The following is a 19874-nucleotide window of genomic DNA, read 5'->3' as shown; positions in this document are numbered from 1 at the left end:
GTTGCGAACAGCATTGGTTGATCCATCCTCTGACTAAGGAGAACGTTTCCTCTGACCTAATTGATGATTTCAGCTTCGTATTGAGGATTCCTGAATAGCGATCTGTCGTTGATTAGCTTTCGATGATAGATATTCGTAAAGAACACGAGTTCGATACCGGCAATAGCTGAGCTGAAGAGTGAAAATTCGCGCGAACTGTAGCACGCCCTGTGGTTTGCGTCGCCGATGATAGAGAGCCTTAACTCCCCTCTCTCGACTGGTTCAGTGGTCGACCAGGTGTACGTTGTAGAGCGTAACGGCCCGGTTGCATAGTGCTCCTTTGACTTCCTCTTTTCATGCGCTCTCCACATCCAACTACAGATGTAACAGCCTTCTGATACCCCTCTGTGGAACTCTTCCTTGTCAGCATGACTATCGTAACCCCATCCGCGCTGTTCATGTGGCCCCGCTGAAACGATCGCGAGGCACTTAGCACAGAAGTTGCTTCCAGCCATAACCGTTATTGAGAGAGATTATATGCGACCGAGCTCATGACCAAGCTTGTTGCAGCGTGAGCAACAGGAGGTGGATGTTTGATAGCGATCGCGTCTGGAGAACGGGCCGAGCCTGAATGACAAGAAGACCAGCGCAACGACCCGCTTGGAGATACACGGGAAATGACGCAGTACGTAGATCGCGCCCGGTCCTGATATATTGGGTTGTCGTGGGTGTAGGCTGGTTCGGGTAGGAAGGCGGGGCAAAGTCAGTCGCGCTGATTGCGATAAGCAACGCCAACCTACCACCAGGCACACCTCATACAAGACAAAAGCTGAACAGGTCTGCAGGCTACGTTACGATAAAAAGATGCAAAGTAGGTAACCTGAAGTTAATGTACATAGGCTCTTGGGTGGTTAGATGATTCCTTAGTCCAGGTGGTGGAGACAACGGGCAAAGAGCGGGGCAGAGCTGATGACGTATGCGGCCATCGCGACCACCACGGCCACCGATGCGGCAGGTCTTCTGCTGCAGCAACTGCGCGCGATTCGATAAAGCTATTTAGTCAAACACCGCCCTCTGCAATGGAGTTATAAGCCGTTAGCGGGCCTGAATTCAACAGCGCAGTCCTCTGGAGGCGCAGGCAATGCTTCCGTGCCGTGTGCGTGCGCAGTATGCGATGAACTTCAAACGCGCCTTCCGGGACCGACGCACACGGTATTTTTAGGCGCAGGGATGCATACTACATTTATGTGAAGATCGTATATCGCGACGTCTAAAAATGATAGATGAGCGCAGAAGCCGAGCGAGTGTCCGGCGCTATCAAGGAAGATCGGTCAACAAGTATATTGTACATAATCGAAAGTCCGGGTATCAACATATACATCCTAGCATCGTATACTTCCAGGCAAGTACCACTACTACAAAGGGAATCGCACTCCAGGATATGCCGCAAAGACATCGCCAACGTGAAAGCTATGAAACATCGAGAAAAGAAAAGAAGAAACATCTGGTATACACAAGAAAAGTCGTAAAGAAAAAGGAAATGACCGAAAGGTAAGTGCATCACAACCCATCCATCATCCTCGTCAACGCCAACCAATCCGCCAGCTCCCCATTACTCTCCCTTGTCGTCTCCCTCGCACAACCCACCTTCGGACTCGCCAGCTTCTCATTCACCTTCTCGAGGTCTAGTATACCCATCACACTACTCCTACTTCCCCGCTTCTCACTCAACCCACTATCCACCCTCGCCGCAGTCGTACGCCGCTGTATCGCCGCGGGCAACGCGACAACAGGCCGTGTTGGGTCCATCATATTGTTAAACTCCGTGCTGAAGAAGTCGGGGCTGGCGAGGATGTGGGGGGAGGGGATGGCGCGGTTGGGTATGACTGGCGGTTCGAGGTGGGAGTTTGGGTGAGGTTGGGGTTTGGTGGCTAGGGTTGGTGTGTTGATGCGGAGGCGGAGCATGGATGTTTGTTTTGGTTTGGGGAGGGTGTTGTCAGATTGGAGGGGTGGGGTGGTGGGTTTTGATTTGTTGAAGAAGAGGGAGGTTTTTCGGGATAGGAAGGACGGTTTGCGGGTTGTGGGTTGGGGTGGTGATGTTGGCATTGGGGCGGGGAGGGACTGTGATTGTGATTGTTGCTGGGGTAGGCGTTGAGCTGCGGCCTCTTCGTTGGCTTTTTGGATGCGGACGCGCGCGTCTTGCTCTTGTTGGAACTTTGCTTTCGCTTCGTTATCCTTGAGCTGCTGAATCTTGGCTTCGTGCGCGGCTCTTGCTTCGACGCGTTTCCGTTGGTCTTGTTCGTCTTTTTGCTCCTTCTCTTCGGCTTCTTTGAGCATGGCTACGATTAGGCTTCTGCCTTCCTCGGAATAGTTGTCGCCTACACACGCCATTGGTGTCAGACCAGCCACGTTCTTCACGTTCGCCTTGGCGCCTTCAATGAGGAGGGAGGAGGCAATCTTGTCATTGCCACCGACAGCTGCGGCATGCAAGGGTGTGTTGTTCTCGACATCGAGCGTGTCCATGCTGGCGCCGCTGCGAAGCAACAGGTTCAAGATCTCCCAATCCCCACCTTCGGCGGCCATGAAGAGTGGTGTTCGTCCCTTGTTATCGAGACTGTTAACGTCCGCCCCGTGCAGCAGGAACTCCTGCGCAACATCGAATCGATGCGCCACAACCGCAGAGTGAAGTGGTAAGCGGCCGTTGGAAAACGGAGATGCAATAGTGAGCTGTGCACCCTTCGCTACCAGGAGTGTCAGAATATCTAATGCAACTTCCGGGCATTCTTCAAGCAAGAAGGTGAGTGGATGCTGAGTAAGAACCGAAGTCTGCGTTGACTCTGGCGCAGACTGTGGCGACGACGAACGCATTGAGCTTCGAGGAATGCCCGCATTCGGGTTCGCACCTCCATCAAGAACCACATTCAGTATGCTCAGAACGTACTCCGCTGGCATTGGCGGTTGCAGTGTGATATGGCGTAGGACTGCGCATATCAAAGAGACGCCCAGAGCTGATCGCGGTAAAGCATTCACATCCAAGCCCATCGAAACCATCTGCTCAAGGTCCTTGACAGGCAACGTCGTGGCGAATGACGAGACTTCCGCGACAGGGTTGCTAGGTCGTCTCCGCAGTAACCCTGCACGCTTCATCCACTCGTACTGTGCGAACAGCTTCAAGGTCTGCTTATCGGCCGCCACCGAAGGCTGCAACTTGCTCTTGGCAGGTACCCAGTCTTCAAAGTCGAATGTGGCACCGTGCTTGAGCAGCGCATCTACGAAGACGGGCTTGCCTGTCGTCACCGCGTAGAACAGCGCATCTTGCTTCTTGTGGTCTTCGTGGTTGACGCAGTTCCGACTCGCTTTGCGGTCAGCCTTCTGTGCTAGCAAGGCCTCGATCACAGGTAAACCGTCCTCCGGCAGTGTTTTGATGGCAAGGATGAGCGGTGTAGCACCGGATCGCTCGCGCGTAGTTCTGCTGACTCCGCGTTCGCAGAAGGGGCCGACGATGGCAGCGATGTCGTTCCATGTCGCTGGTGCTTTGGGTATGGTGCAAGCAATGAGATGGAGAGGACTCATGCCGTCTTCATCCCAGGAATTGATGCTCGGTGGTATCGTGAGCAGTGGTACGATGGACCATTGGTGATGCTTTACGGCGAGAAGAAGCGGCGTGTTCTTGTCCTTGTCGCCGATGGCGGTGTTTGCTCGGGCTCGTAGTAATGACTGCACCGTCCCCTCCAATCCATTGGCTGCGGCAAGATGCAGCGCCGTTTGTCCCTTCATGTTGGTCTTGCGGAGGTCAGATGCTTTGATGAGAGACTCCAGATGGGGCTCCTGGTCTTTTGTACTGTTCGTAGTAGCATTGAGCAAAGGCGTAAGCTCTTCAGCATTAGTAAGATCTGCGTTCGCTTTCTGCCTCAGCAACAGCTCTGTGCAGACTCTGCTGTGCGTTGCGAGATGGAGAGGTGTATCGCCGTCTTGGTCCCTTGCATTGACTTCAGCGCCGGCGTCGATGAGCTGAAGCGCGATTTTAGGATGGCTAAAACGAGGAGATACGGCATGATGAAGCAGTGTTTTGCCATCCGGGTATGTCACTGTTGCGTCAGCGCCCTGCTCAAGGAGAGCACCTAGAATGATAGACATGGTCTCCTTCTCTTGGGCTAGTGGGCTCTCGAAGGTGGCCTGGAGTACAGTAAGGCCCTTTCTGTCGCGGATGGTGAGGTCTGGGTTGCGCTTCAGAAGCGCACTTATCACCGGCGCACCGGCACATTCCAATGCGACGAAGACGGGACGAAGGCCGTTGGCGGTCTCGCGATCCGGATCCGAGCCTTTCTCTAGGAACATCTCCACCAAGCTCGCGTCATCCCTCTTGATGGCCTCCACAAGGACGTTGGACTCCGAATCGCAAGCTGCGGCGAATATATCCGCAATGAGGTCATTGCCTACCGAGAAACGGCCCTGTGTCTTCTTCACGTGCTTCAGCAGCATCTCCCTCTCCTTCTCCAGCTTGTTGCGCTTGCCATGTGCGGCGTTGATGATCGCTACGGCGCCTTGTATGTTGTTGGCGTGTAGAGCAGCTTCGGCTGGCGTCTGACCGAGACCGTTGAGCGCTTCGTAGCTAGCGCCATGTTTGAGCAAAGTCATGACTGTGGCTAATGATCCGGACTTTGACGCTGCGTAGTGGAGGGGTGTCTCGCCGGTGTCGTTCGTCTTCGTCTCGAGGTTGGGACCGTATGGGATCAAAAGTTCGATGAGATCGCTGCGGCCATTCTTGACGGCTATATGAAGCGCTGTTTCGCCGCTGGTCTTGATCGCAGCATCGGCATCGGCACCAGCATCTAACAGTATTCTCGCGAGACTGGCGTAGCCGTTCGCGATGGCGATGCATAACGGTGGTAAACCCAAACCAGCGACATCATTCGGTGTTGCGCCAGCACGTAGGAAATGTGAGAGCGCTGCCTCTCGTTGGTGGTAGACAGCATAGTATATCGGTGTCCAATCTTTCGATGGTTTGAACTCGCCAGTACCCTCCGGTGATCCCGCTGGCTTCCCAAACTTGCATCTCATGACCTCCACCGATGTTTGTAGTGTCGAACCCTTTCGTTTCAACGCAGTCGGTCTCGTCGTATCCCGATCCAGATCAAGGTCGATATTGCGGGGAATTGGGGGCTCCATGTCGCCTGAGTATGTGCTAGTAAGGCAACCGCAAGTCTTAGATTTCATGCTCGCGAACCTGACATCAAGGCCTGATAAAGCAGACAATCAGGGTTCAGGATAGCGACAAAAGCAAATATGCAGGGTAAAGAAAAGCATCCGCGTACCCACCGCAGAAGAAAGCTACAAGAGCGACAGGAGCTTGACAAGTACGCTCCCCACCTTTCCCCTTCTTTTGCCAAATTGGAGGAGCTGAAATCGTGGCGCGCCCACGAATCAAGTCATTCTCGTCGCGGTTGTCGTGCCATTTCGCCTTGCTTACCGCTAGGAGCCATGGTTCAATTACCAATAACGGGTGCCTTGTCGTGCTACAAACCTAATCGCGCCTCTCTGTAGTCCCGAAACGGGTAGCTAGGTGCCTGGATTCAGTCGACGGCAGATGTACGACTCGCATTCTCGCGGAACGGTACGCCTGGGACGATCGCCGCGGCGCTTCCCTGCAGGCTACAGCGCTTGCTGTCAATCATCTCAGAAGGAATCCCAGAGGCGTTGTACAGTTGTCTTTTCGCTTGGCTTGCTCGCGACGGTCCGCGAATGACGGAGACGCTACTAACTATAGAGGGGCAATGGCGCGGTGCAGATCTTGCTGTTGGACGCTGCGAGCCAATGCGTCGTGACGGCGATGGACGCGAGGCAGATCAACAAGCAAAGTCAATGGCGACGGAGGACGCGATACTTTCGCGCTCGATGTTCGGAGGGAGGTGCGCCCGGTGCTGCTTGCGGCGTTTCGCTAGCCGACCCACGTGTTTGTAGCTGGATTGGCTCAGGGGTAAAGTGGCCTCCATCGCCTCGCTATTGCGCGCCGTCGTCTTTGGCCAAGCAGGCGGCGCCAATGCTACGGGTACAATGTTTCCGCAACAATCTTGTCGAGTGTGCAGGCGTTTATTGAGTGGAGATTGGACGAAAAGTCGAATTCTAGCCGCGGTAATGCATGGGAATTTCGAGGCAAGAGATTCCAGCTGCGGTGGCTGCTCCGAATAGCGGGAGATCATCCGCAAGCTTGGTATCACGTTGAAACTCAAAATGGGAGCCGGTTTGCTAAGATCATGCGCAAGAAAGAGTGTTTATTCTTCGTGTACTATGCCCGCGAAGATCGTCCTAAAATCAAGTAAAGAGTGTAAGAGGACGTGAAACCGCCGTCCACAGTCGAGTACGCAAGTGCGCAAAAGCAATTCCCGCCTTCTTTTTCCAATTTGTGTCCCCCTCGTATTGCATCATCCTCCTGTTACAGCGATCGAATCGCAGTCCAACGGCAACGACGAGTACGCTGGCAAGTCCTTGCACGTTCAGCCTCCCCGCAACCCCACGTGGCCGCCAACACCAACCCTCAGAACTTCACACCCAACTTCCAGCCAACTTGGAGTGCGCGACTCCACACAAAGCAAAGTGACGCCACGATGTAGCAAGCTGCGGTCCAGATGACCACTCCCCAGTAGTGTCCACCAGTGGCCTGGATGATAGCACCCGCAATAGGAATACCCGTAAGCGTGCTGAAGCTGACCACGGTGTAACAGGTAGCGTAGTACCTGCCGTAGACATTCGTATCGCAAAGCTGGCCGACGCAGACTGGTGTCAATGAGATATTGGAGCCAGATGCGAAACCAAACAAGACCGCGTAGACAATGGAGAGTGCTTTGATAGCCGTAGCTTCGGCCGCGGAGGTGGGGGTGAGTAGCGATGCGGGCAGCCAGAAGACTAGCGATGTAGCTGAGCAAATGGCGAGTGCAGCAATCATGCTGTTGAAGCGCCCGAGCTTATCGGCTAGGAAGCCTGGAACCCATCGACCAAGACAGCTTCCCGCGTTGAAGATGGCGATGAGTTGGTACGAGAATGACGGGCTGAATGCGCCAGTACTGACCGCAAAGGTGGTAAGGTAAGTGATCGGGATGAAGAGTGCCCACTCCATCATGAAGATGCCGACCGTGAGCAGGAAGTAGCTCTTATGCCGGAAGATTCGGAAATCAGGCCATACTGATTGTCCAGCTTTGGGTGGTAGGCGGGAGCGGATGAGGAAGCAGGCGCCAATGCAGCAGAAGAGCGTGATGAAGCCGATAATGCGGGTCGCCCATGGGAAGCCAACCCTGGGTAGCAGCTTCTCCAGCGCCAGCGGGAATATGACGCCACCCAGCGATCCTCCAGCTGCTGCGATACCCGTTGCGTTGCCTCGCTTTTGCAGGAAGAAGTGGCTGACTGCGGCGAACGCAGGCGTGAAGATCAACGACGTACCGAGACCTCCGAGCACGCCGAAGACGAGGAAAAAGTGCCAGTATAGTGTGCAAATCCCGAGCAGGAAGTTTGACAAGCAAAGCAGGATGCTACCTGCCAGCACCAATAGCTTCGGGCCGTGCGCATCGAATATGGGTCCAATCTGAAGTCCGCAGAAGAACGACAGGAAGACGTACATGCTGAAGATCCATGAGATGGTCGACTCGGTGTAGTCTGCAAGATAGTGCTCGGCAATGTAGGCATGGTAGATACCGACTGTGTTCATCATACCCAAGGATGCGATGAGTCCAAGGAACGACCCTAGGACAACCGACCAGGCACCCAGGCCACCTTCTGGATAGGTTACTTCGTCATTAGCGATGGATGTTGATCGAGATTCCTCATCAAGAGGTCGGTGGGCTTTTTCATCTCCAGTTGCAGTGTTGCTTGGGCGATTCTCCTTGGAGTTGGCCGATGCCGGGGCATCGGCGTTGTGAGTTTGGGCACTTGGGCATGGTGACAGTGTGTCCGATGGCGGGATCGTAAATTCGGCGTGAGGGTAAGTGTTAACTCTGGTCAAGTTGTTGTGTGGGCTAAGTGATCCTGGCGTGCTGCCTTTTGGTTCGCTGCTCATACGAAGGGCCGAGTTGGTTTTGGGGTAGGTTTCGTCTAATATGTATGACGATGCGCGTTATTGCGCTGGCAAGTTGATGTCAAATTCGTGAAAGATGTCGCAAGCTCCTGCACAGTCCCCGAAAAGCGTCCTCGCAGCCCTAAAGTACCTCCCAATCGATGATGCGCGCCGAATTTGAGTCGCAGATTGTGGTTCCCCGAGCGGTTTGGTGTTGCATAGTCGAGTTCCCCGAGCGGTATAAGTACGTTGGATGCCACAGGAGGGGTAAAGAGCCATGACCAATAGACCCACTCTGCCGCTTCGGCAACCACTCGCAATGCGGTATCGCCCGCTGCCGACGAAGGGTTTTCAGCACACTTCTTTTCCGACCCGGTGCATGATTCGCCCTAGACGCCGAGAACCAAGACTCTGCTGGACATTGGCGGTGAAGTCAGCATGATGGTCTGGACGACATTGTCTCCGGACATAGTAATGCTCGGAATTGAAGTCGGAGTTGAGCGTCATCGGCATCGGAAAACTTCTTGTGGGGGTTTCCGACCTGCTCGATGATGTCGAAAGCTTTCTTCTCTTGCGGTATGTACCCTAGAAGCTGTTCAGCCATTGGTGCGATCTTCTGGGTGTCGTTGGTGGCTTCAAGAATGGATAGCCATAGCTGCGTGGGAGACGGTGTGACTGTGGGTGCAGGACAATCGCTGAACATGGAGTCATAGCGGTCATTGTCGCTGCCGTGTCGGCTATATGGTGCAGCTGGCATCTTGCTGACCTTGGGTGTAGGTGATCGAGTGCTTTGGTTCAGCATATTCAGAAGCATTGTATTCTCGCTAGCTTTATCCGTGCTGACGCTGGAGGCATCGTCGCTCTTGTCCGAACGACATTCTTGGATAGCTCTGTGGAGCACTAGCCAACTACCGCGGAATCTCCAACGGTCTTCGTGCGACATGTCGCGGTCGCGAGAAGCATACGTAACCCTAAGTCTGCTTTCTAAGAGGTCGTAGAGTGTACTGGGACAGTTCTCTCTGCTGATTTGGAGAGTTCTGGGACTATCTTGGGGTGGTTTGGAGTATACGCTGTCTTGGCCGGCATGCTGTGACGACGGTTCGCTGCACTGAACACTTTGCGGCAGTTGCGATACGTTCTTGATACAGGCCTGTTGATGCGCTGAGCTACTTGTCGCATGGTCCACGGGCCTTCCCTGTTGCTTCGATCTTGTAGTGTACTTCGCCCGGAAGTTGCGTACATCGCGGCGGAGTAGCTTGGCTATCCAGCGGACGTCATACGGCAAGAAAGAGCGCATCATGATGAATAGTATATCTATCAATATGACTGACTGTATCCATGTTAGTTGAGATTGCAGATTGAGGGTTCACTTGGCGCACACTCACCAATATCAACATGCGTTTGAGTGGCATGCGCTTGGTGTTGTGTACGGAGGTAGAGGCTAACTGAATGTGAAAAGAGCAATACACGCGAGTGAATATAGTGTGATTGAAGTTGAGTATGCGCGCGGTTCCTGTACCTGATATTGCTAGACTGAGAGCAAAGTGACAGTAAAGTGACAATGAAGGGTCCAATCTAATCCCACGTGGTTTGCGCTCGTGCGCGCTTTCAAGGCAGCTGCACTTAGGCAGTGTAAACAAACGCACAGCAGGCGCGCCTTTCATTTCCACACGCTTCGATGGGAAACCATCAGCGCGCGCTCTACAACTCCAGTACCCGAGATGAGAAGACAGTCCACGTAGCCAAGGGCGTTGCAGTTCCTCAACCCTCACTATACGAGATGAGAAGACATAGTAAAACGCACCGCATTCCAGCGCCTACCTGGATAGCCAGACAAAAGTCAGTCGGCAGATGTGACGTCCGCTCTTTCCGCATACGTCATCGTATACCTACACCGTCCACTCAACCACCTCCCCCAACTTCCAATCCACATCCTCCATCCAAGCCCCCACACTCCACGCCCCCAGTCCCCTCGGCCACCAATTCTCCTCAGCCTCTTCCACAGCCTCGCTCTCCTTCTTCTCATGCACCTCAACCCAGCATCCCCTCGCCCTCGGCGTGACGGCCGCGATATCAAACGCCCGCCACTTCTGCGTCCCTACTAACACCGCGTCCATCTTCTTAATGTCTGTGTCGTAGTCGTCTACCTGTAGTCCTTCTTGCACTTCTTTAACCGCTTTCTCATGACCCGGCGCAGATGGCAGGGGAGGTTGCGCGGCGGCCATGCTGAGAGGGAGGTATTTCGTGTTCAACGGCATTGGCGGAACCCATTGCCATGGTTTGAGAGTACAGGCAAAGAACGGTGCGCCGCCATCTCCTTCTTTGGTGCCAGGCGGGAAGACTTGCACGGTGAGAGTGGATGGAGGCGAGGCGCCGGGTGGGGTTGGTGGTGCGGAGAAAGAGAAGCGAGCGAGCTGTTTGGGGATGTTCCAGTTTAGGCGCCCGTTGTAGGTTGTTGTGCGCTGGGAGACATAGATGCGGGATATGCGTTGGGCTTTCTTTGGGATCTTGATGTGCGGTTGGCCGGATGGGGTGGTTGTTGGTTGTGGGACGGTGAAGTTTCCGGGGACGAGGAGGAGTTCGTCGTAGGGGCCTGTGATGAGGTCAGAGGAATTACTAGAATTGTTGTCATCTCGTGTTCTCTTCTAGTGTATTCTTCCCACTCTTTTCTACACCTACACCTCAATAGAAGTCGCGTTTGACATCCACAATACCCACCATCCCTTCCATCCATGATCCTTCACCCTTCCTTTCTGCCTCATCTCCGCTCATGCACAGAAAAGACATCTCACATACCAACAGGCGTATCCCTATACCTAACAATACACACCGTCCCCAACCCCCTCTCAAACCTCCCCATCGCCTCATCATCCCATCCACCCTCTCTCCCTTCAAGCTCACCATGCACACCCTCAGGCAACCCCTTCAACACATGAAACAGCATATACACCTCTGCCGTGAGTTTCCATGGCGCCGGCGCACGCGCAACAGGATGGAAAGACGGTTCTTCAGGGCCGGGTGTAGACATAACTGCTCGGTATCGTAGAAAGCGACCAGCCTTGGAAAGATGCGTGATTCAGAAAGGCGCAACACTTAATAGATAGGAGATGGGTATGGTGATAGCCGTTTGCTGTAGTTGAAGTAATAACTAGCTATCGGATACGTTGTTGCGATCTGGCATGTGATGGGCAACGTATCCGGTTCAGCCGCGGCTGCAGTCTATCTCTCGACATCGCTTGCAATATTATCTCGGTAAAGTACCAAGTCGACTGTGTGGCACAGCACAGCAGCTTACATGGCCTTGGATAAGCGCCAAGGTGCTTTGTGTTCATCAGTAAGCGCGTGGCAGCATAGTACAACTGGCGATGAATGTAGAACAGAAGTAATGTGAAGATACTGCGCGAGAAGAGTGAGAAGTTGACGAGGAAAGCATGGTGGTCTGAGCGCTGCGTGCTTGAACCCATCCATGCCGCGTTCTGAAGTGCCCAAGCTCCTCGTGTGACGCATCACCAAGATCTAATACGATATACGGTGGCAGTCACACAACGATGGATGAACATTTCCTCGACTTGACCTCAGCTCATCCATTCACAAAGCACACAATTAACACCAAACCACGAAACTGCCGTTGTCGCAATTATACCTACCCACCAGGTCCCATCGGACATGCGCCCTCTCAAGCCGTGTCCAGATCGCTAATCTGACTACCATCACTACCAGCCGGGCCCGTCGCCTGTTCGGTGTAGCGCGCCGTTTGGTTCTTACCACCAACTTGCGCTACCACGTACCGAGGGCTTTGCAGGCACAGGGTGACTAGGTAGGTAGCCGTGGAATACGCCACCGCATTCGTACAATGGGTTCCCTTGCACACGAACAACCACGAGGTACCCTTCATGCCAAGGTTACAGCTATCAAGCTGCGTACAAGCCATCACATGCCGACGTATTGCCACTCACCGGGCGAAACGCCAGGTCCCATGCCACGTGCCATGGTAGTAGTGATGGTAGATGACTCGTCCGCCGCTTCAGCCGCCAAGAAACGCTTTGTCCCGCCACAGGCCGCCGCTCATCGTTGTACTGCTGCGCGTCATGCAAGCGGACTGCTGTTTGGGGACAAGGCTGGTACGTGAGCATTGACACTGTCAGTCCGCGCCTAGTTTAGGACGAAAGGGTAGGTGCAGAGCCGCATGACCTAGCTTGTAGGGTCTATTGGTTTTGGCCTCGACACTCCCGCCGGCTGCTGTGGACGCGCACGCCGTAGTTAGCCGAATTGAATTGCCGACTCGCAGCCAATAGACGCGTTGCCACGAGACTATGCTCCAGCGACTGGGGGAACTATTCGTGTCAAGAAAGAACGGGGACGGACGGTGTAGTATTGCGGGAAATCGTTGGGAATGGGAGGAAGGGTCTGGACAGTGTGAGCTGACAGATGATGATCGACGCAGAGCCGCGTTACCGGCGATTTGGTTTCATCGACAGCAGCGAATTGTTGATCTCGTGCTGTGGGGGTGCCCACGAACCCTTTTCTTCCTCCAGCGATCCTACTACAAAAGTTCTTCCGGAGTACGATATGCGACTTGACGTACGCACGCACACGAGTCTTTGCCCAATGCAACTACACGTGCATGAGTTCCTCCGTCTTTAATCTCCGCTCGCACCTTGACTATGCAGCTCTCGGCACCCGCTCGATGCCATCCCATACATATTCCAGACTGACTAACTAACAAAAACATGCTCATGCGTAGGGGCGGGTGTTACTGGGGCTATCGAGTTTAAAGCGGGGCAGGGTGGTTTCTATTACCCCCAGATAATTCTACTTGGAGTTAAGTCTGGGAGGAGAGCACGGTCATGAGTATGCGGTGGAGTGGGAAAGCAGCGGAACTAGATGTATTGGAAGGTGTTCTTAGGTTCTTCCACGCAGGTGTGGGAGGTTGCTTAGCCGCCGAGAAGTTTTCAAGGGAACTAAGGGAATCAGAACGGCACATCAGTAGCGGTGTGCAAGGAAGTATGCAGATGGCAGATGCATGGCGGCATGGATGGGTGGACGGATGGAAGGATGTGGAGAATTCAAATGTTCCTTTAGTGCACATGTGGGCGTGTGATGGGTGGATGTGGAATTGGTGGCATGCAAGACATTCTTTGGTTCGCAGAAAGGTGGGCGCGATGGGCATGAGTGCATCTGCATGTACGTGCGTGTTAGTGTGGTGGTTGTCAGAATTTTGGCGAGGCGGGGCGGGGCTAGGTAAGTGTAGTTGGATGAGCGTCATCACAACATAGCCCGGAGATGAACGATGAAGTTGAGGGAGGAACCGAATAGTAGTGTGAAGTATGTAGAGTGTGGTATTACGGAACCCTCCAAGATGTACTTGTCAGGATAGCCGTCATGTCTATCAACTATCTCCGAAAATGAAAACGCCTGTGGAACTCGAGGTCCTATTTTGGATAACTTTTTGTTTACTCTGTAATAGAGGAACGCCGTTTCGAAAAAGAGAAAAGAGAGACCCAAGTCTATCAAGCTCAGGGGGATATTCCGCGTAGAAAAAAAAGACGATTTGAAAGCAAAGATAGCCAACTCATAACACCTCTGTAATGCACATCGAATTCGTCGTTACCAAGCGCTGCTGTGTATACCGCCGCCGGTTCAAAAGGAAGATGTACAATCTCGAGAGGATGTACAAGGAAGCGAAATACGTGAGGCGGAGCCAAAAGAGTCTCTTTATCCAAGGTTATCAGGCCTGGTTGGTTCGGTTTGGTAGACAAATCCTCCAATCCAAATGTAACGCCAGGTGGATGCAAGAACAAGGGACGGGACGAGTCATGACTTTTCGTGTTGTTGCTGAACAACATCAGCCGATAAAGAAACAAAATGTCTATGGCGAAGCTGCAAGCGTCGTCGCGGATATCGAAGATCGGGGTATTGGGAGAAGAGTAGAAGGTTGGGAGACGCGTTGAGAGCGATCCGAAGAAATAGAGTTCTAGAACATGGAGGGGTCGATGCCCATTCCAGCACCAGCGACATTCGCATTCTGAAGATTTTGCAGATTTGGAGTAAGACCAAGCTTCTGCATCGCCAACTCGGGGTTGCAGTGGGGAGCATGGGAGCGGTGGTACTTGAGACCGTTGAGGTTCTTGTATCGCTTGCCGCAGACTTCGCAGCGGTATGGCTTCTCCTTCTCCATGCCGACAGTTCCCGGGTAGGGAATGGATGTGAGAGGGTCGACAATCGAAAAGGTGCCGTCGTCGTTCTCCTTGAGTTGCTGGTTCTGGTGACCGTGCTGCTTGTGGTACTTGAGACCGTTCTGGTTCTTGTACGCCTTCTCGCAGCCAATGACTGGGCATCGGAACGGCTTGACCTCCTCGGGGAAGGGGAATTGGGGTATGCTCGCGCCGTTGATGAGCTGCTGCTCCCGTAATCTCCTGGCCATCTCGCTCTGGTCGTTTCCGCTGAGCTGGTAGTTCTTGAGCGCAGCTTGCAGCTGAGCCTGGTTCAGACCGCCGCCCTGCTTGCTGAAGAGACGCTTGCCGGGCTGGTCGATTGTGCCGTTGTTGTCGAATGCGCCCATGCCAAAGTTGCCGTTGCCGTTGGCGAAGTTCATGCCCATGTTCATGTTCATGTCCATGCCCATCATTGGGTTAAAACCGCCAAAGTCCATGTCGAGCTCAGCCGGAGTGCCCGGGTGTGAGGATTCGGGTGATGTCAGGTTGTGGTTTTGCATTGGCATGGTGCCCATTGTGGGGGTGTTAACCGACGAGACGGTGGGGTTGTTCTGGAGGTTGAACTGCTGCGAGGCAGACGGGGTGGTGGGTGTCGATGTGCGCATGCCCTGGTGATTTTGCATGTTGTTGGCGAGGTTGACGTTGACGTTGAGCTGGGGCTGCTGGTTCTGGTTCTGGTTGAACTGGTTCTGGACGGGGAATTGCTGCATGTTCTGCTGCTCCTCGATGGGGCCGAGGTTGTCGAAGTTGATGTCGTCCATGTCCATGTCGTCCAGCGTGTCCATGTCCTGCACAGTCGACAAGTTGGAGCGGCTGACGGAGCCGATGCGCTGGCGGGGCGCGCCTATTGAGCCGGAGCGCGACTGGAAGCCATTCTGTGTGTTGAAGGCCGGGTCGCCCTGTGTCTGGCTCGGTGCAATGGAGCTGGTCGGGGCACCGGATGTGGCTGTGAAGCCGTTCTGTGGCTGCTGCTGCTGTTGTGGGCGGGCGGCCGGTGCGTTGGCGTGCGTCTCCTCGAAGTGCTGCAGGAGGTCGTGCAGGGAGGCGAGGGTGAGGCCGCAGCATGTGAAGTCCTTCATAAAGGCAGCTTCCATCTTGGGCAGGTAGGACGACGAGTGGAAGGAGGGAGAGTTCTGCACAAAGGGCGCGGGTGAGGTACCCATCATGATGCTGGTGCCAATGTTAATTTGGGCTGTTACAACTGGGGATAAGTGGATACTTACTCGTCGCGGATCCAGGACCCGACCGAGTGGCCGCCCCAGCTCATGCCACCTGCGAAGCTACCCATATTGGTGCTCTCGCGGCGGCCACGGTCCTTCATGGTGATGGGGCGGGCGCCGCTGTTGCCGTAGAAAGAAGAGCCGAGCATGCTGATGGAGGGGTGGCGCTCGCCAATGCTCGGGCGGCCATTGTTGAACTCGAAGTTGTTCGGGTTGAGCAGACCCGGTGTGGTAGCCATGTCGGGCTGGGCCTCGGCCTGGCGCAGGGCCGACGTTAGGTTGGACGTCTGGTTCTGGGGCGAGTTGGAGCCATAGCGCGGGGGCGTCTGGATGTCGATGGGCGAGGCGGTGGCCATGTCTGCGAAGCCGCTGTGAACTTGCGGCTCCTCAGGGAAGAGGGGGAAGCTGCAGTCGCCCGCGTCTTCGAATAGCACGTCCTCGTCGGGCTGGCGGCGGGCCACAAGCTCCGTGGGCTTGCGGTGCCAGAGGTGGTGGAGGCCGGCGCTCGGGTCCTTGTTCCCACGCCCAAACTGCGGCGATGCGGGCTGCTCGACAGGCGTGGAGATGGGCGTGCTCGCTGCGGTGGATTCGCGCGGCGAGTGGGAGAGGGGTGGCGGGTGCTCGTAGGAATCCAGCTTCACGGTGGGCGAGGTGAAGGGTAGAGAGGGCAGTGGGGACGAATGCTAGTGGAACGGCGACTCGTTAGGCGCAGTTTCAGATGACTGTGCGGGTGTGTGGCGTCGTCGGCAGTGGTCGTGAATGTGGGAACACCGAATAATAATGGTGTTCAAATGTGTTTGAGGGTAACTGGAATAGTCGATATGCTCAGTATTATGCCAGTGAATTTACGTGGAATAGCCGTGCCGGGGCGCGGTAGATTATATGCGCAAGTGGGAGCGGTGACGACGAGGGTTAGTATGGGCAGAGCGGCCGACCTCGAGGATCCCTGCACGGTGGGTGGATACGGCCAATTGCGGGCTGGCGCTACTGTGCTCTGTATGCGTCGCTCCTGCCAAAAATGCAACTCTGACGAAGGGCGATCTCGGATTATGCGATGCGAGTGACGGGGCGATGGGCGGAATGCAGATGCAGCGATGCAACGGCTGCCCGTTAACATATACTGGCTTTATGACCCGTGGACTCTCGGCCTGGCCAGCGCCGGCTTCGTGATTGAAATACGGCACTGCCGGCCGAGGCAACTTTGGGAGAGAGGCGCGCACGGCCACATGGTTTCTGGTACGCGCCCCTACTAGAGCCGGAGCATGGAGACGACTCCAAGCGTCTGCGTCTGCGAGTGAGCACTCGCACGCCGCCGTCCAACGCAGGCTTCCCTGGCCCAGTGCAGTAGCATCGCCAACAACTTCTTCTAGAAGCCATCGTGCGTGGCGCCCTGGCCAGCTGCTGGAAAGTACCGTCGGTCGCCCTTGCCCGTGGCGCAGGCAACACCACCGCAGCCTTCGCCATGAACCATCCTATACCCGAGTCTGCTCCGGGCCAGCTCTTGGCTCTACACTCCCAGCGCCCTACCTAGCAGCTCGTGTATACACTTCTCGTGCGAACCGCCGCTGACGCCCATGCACTCACCATCACTTGCAGTCTGCCCTGCAATTCCACCTGCTCCGCACACTAATATGACTAACATGGCTCTGCTCCGCTGGCTGCTCGCTGCGACTCAAAGGGTCCTGGTCTGCATCGCGCCCAACATGCTTCATCCCTACCCGCCTGCCTAGCCACACCAGCCCGCTCACGAGCATCCCCAGCGATGGACATCGTCGTTTCGAACCGTCACCCAGTTGCTCGGCCAGGTCGGCAGAATGCATCATCTTGGCCGGACTGCTCTCGGCTGTTTGACTCTCTTGGGCTCTCTTACACACGCACTCAACTAACCGCCGCCGCTGCCATTAGCCTGCGCTACATGCGGTACGTACTCTGCTGTTGGGACGACTACATGCCTTTGCCTATTGATGCTCTACATGTAGTATCGTCTGCTCTCAAACTCAAAGTTACTGCACCTCTAGCACCTAGCGCTGTGATCACTAACCACCGCGACAATACTCGGCAGGTCTTGCGTTGCTTTTTACCCCATGGTCTTCCTGTCTGGGGTAACGAGTCTGTCGCTTACCCGCCTGCATCACCGACTGCCTGACTGCCTGACTGCTATAGCTGAAGCTACCGACGACCCGAAATGTCGTGCTCGTCCACCAACCACGACACGATAGCACACACCAAACCCCCACGGCCGCCTCACAAGCCTCATTTCCAACTCCTGGCGGACTGCAGTTGCATATTCGAAACATGCAGCCTGTCCCGTGACGGGCACCGAGCACCGGAGTCTTCTCATACCGCAACAATGTCTGCCCTACCCAAGGCCAGCCATCCTTGCAAACGTCACGCCCGGCTCGCTTCACGTCGTGAGCGCTCGTTTCATTGGACCCTGCAGCAGCTCATTCTCCCACGTCGTGCTCAATGAGGGATCCCGCCCTACACCAGTCCCAATTTCATCCCACTTGCTGTGTCACTCCAGACACCTCATCACCGCCCCAGCGAAACACGTACCAAAGACGTCGTCCCGTGGATTACGACGTCTTCGAAATATCACCGACGGTACGCGCCTGCACTCGTCATGCTTATGCTGACTGGCCTCCTCGGCGAGGGCGGAATCCGTTGGGGCGCGGCTCTCCCGCTGTCGCTTGTTCACAACACCACCGCCAAGCGCCATTGGCGGAAGGCACAACCGGTGCAACTTCCGACTTGCGAGCCAGACACACGGCTGGGTGGCGACGTCACTCTGCCCATCCATCGCCATACGGCCCCAACCCTGAGATGCACCTCGTCTCAGCTCTCGTTACCAGCCACCAATCCAGCGTCCTTCCGCCACGTACGGTACCGTCAGCTGAATCGTCGCTCCCGACCCGAGACGAGCGCATCTTGGTACAACTCTTGCAGTAAGTGTGGCGAGCGACGCATCGTCAGATTCACGAAGCCCCAAGATCGCATCAGGACTCCAGCCCCAATCCTGGCTAGCAGCCTTCACCGCCAACTGCCGCCGTGACGTACCCGGTATAACAACGTCTGCTATCCGGTAGCGCACGACAGTGCATCATCTCCTAGACTGCTTCCAGATATATTGCATCTTCCGATCTTATCAATGTCCAAACTGCACCATGGCCCTTTTCCGCTGGTTCACAGTACCATGGGAAGACACTCTGGGGTAACGGCTACAACGGCTACAACTCCAGACAAGAACACTGTCATGCCAATTGCGGGGTAAAAAGTAACTCTGGTATCCAAGTATGTCGACGTAGACTGACCCGAACATCAAGCGAACGTTCTGTACCAACATCTGTGACGACTCCAGCAAGCAGGCATGAAGCCAGCGCATGGCACTCGCAAACGCCCCAAACGCTCCCTGAATCGGATCCAGCAGTGTCCAACGTTGCGACACTACGTGGTTAGAAACGGCCCTTCATCATGTTCACAATATGCGCGTCATTGCTTTTGGCGTCAGGCACGCCTACCCCAGGGGACGAATCGCAGACCATAGCAACCCGTGCTACTATCGTCTAACGTCAGTAGTCTAACTCACCTCGCTTAAAGGCTCAGCTCTCGCTGTCACGTTGTCGACAATGCAACACCAAGCAACACGGATAATGACTTATCCCACTCGGTAGTCGCAATTTTCATGAAATTGTCCGAAACATGATCGCTTGTGGCGCCTCACACGATGTCTCGAACCCACACTGCACTGTCTAATACGTTGTATCCGCCATCTCCACACCTCCACCTGCAGCGCCATGCATGATTTCAAGCTTCAACGCTAGAACCTCTAGCGCGGGCTCGGTCCTTTCTTGGGTCACGTTATCGGGCCGCTACCATACACGCAGAGCACATTCGGCAACTGCCAGAGATCAAAGTTGACTTCAACAGATGTGCTACATGGATTGACATCGGAATACCGATTCTAGGTTCTCCGACTATGCAATCGAAGGATTCCGGCCCTGGACAGCTGAGACGTTGTGATGTTGTCTTCGGTCAAATACATCATCTTCGGCCCTACATCCATGGGCAACACGAGCGCACGATCAGCCTTGTGACGTCAACCTCGACAGGATGAATCGTTCCTCTAGGCAGCTGAACCTAACGCTGGCGAACTGCTCCGCGAACGATGCTGTTAGAGGCGATGGGATCGAGCATGGCCGACCTTATCTACCTGATCGGCAATATGCTAGTAATAGCTTCCTCCCGCACTTCGGGATAACTACATCCAGTGTGTTGATATGCGAGCCCGCGCGTCACTGTCGCGCATGTGTGCGGCGTGGCATATGTCATCCCGCCAAACCCTGGCTTTTGTGACGAAAGATGCAGCACTCATCAGTCGATGCCCCCTCGGAACCGCAATCACATTCCAGAGGGACT

The 19874-nt window shown here is 54.9% G+C and overlaps 4 protein-coding genes across 4 annotated transcripts; all 4 read right to left on the bottom strand.

Moving 5' to 3' along the window:
- Positions 1–1591: 1591 nt before the first annotated feature.
- Positions 1592–5148, bottom strand: J4E86_005166 (uncharacterized protein; the record flags this gene model as incomplete). The annotated part of the gene is given in 2 exon segments (XM_051445702.1): positions 1592–1612; positions 1627–5148. 2 exon segments carry the CDS (start codon positions 5146–5148, stop codon positions 1592–1594), a joined length of 3543 nt encoding a protein of 1180 aa, XP_051303799.1.
- A 1366-nt stretch (positions 5149–6514) lies between these two features.
- J4E86_005165 (uncharacterized protein) lies at positions 6515–8966 on the bottom strand (the record flags this gene model as incomplete). Its single annotated transcript, XM_051445701.1, has 2 exons — positions 6515–7898; positions 8479–8966. 2 exons carry the CDS (start codon positions 8964–8966, stop codon positions 6515–6517), a joined length of 1872 nt encoding a protein of 623 aa, XP_051303798.1.
- Positions 8967–9912: 946 nt separating this feature from the next.
- Positions 9913–10757, bottom strand: J4E86_005164 (uncharacterized protein; the record flags this gene model as incomplete). Its single annotated transcript, XM_051445700.1, has 2 exons — positions 9913–10616; positions 10742–10757. 2 exons carry the CDS (start codon positions 10755–10757, stop codon positions 9913–9915), a joined length of 720 nt encoding a protein of 239 aa, XP_051303797.1.
- A 3240-nt stretch (positions 10758–13997) lies between these two features.
- On the bottom strand, positions 13998–15814 carry J4E86_005163 (uncharacterized protein; the record flags this gene model as incomplete). The annotated part of the gene is made up of 2 exons (XM_051445699.1): positions 13998–15408; positions 15462–15814. The coding sequence occupies 2 exons, from the start codon at positions 15812–15814 to the stop codon at positions 13998–14000; spliced, it is 1764 nt and encodes a 587-aa protein (XP_051303796.1).
- Between the last annotated feature and the right edge of the window lie 4060 nt (positions 15815–19874).

Source organism: Alternaria arbusti (assembly GCF_024043155.1).
Source record: "Alternaria arbusti strain BMP 1465 chromosome Unknown scaffold_5, whole genome shotgun sequence".
Taxonomy (NCBI): Eukaryota; Fungi; Ascomycota; class Dothideomycetes; order Pleosporales; family Pleosporaceae; genus Alternaria; species Alternaria arbusti.
Note: the sequence above shows the minus strand (reverse complement) of the source record. Positions and strands in the feature narration are given on the sequence as shown.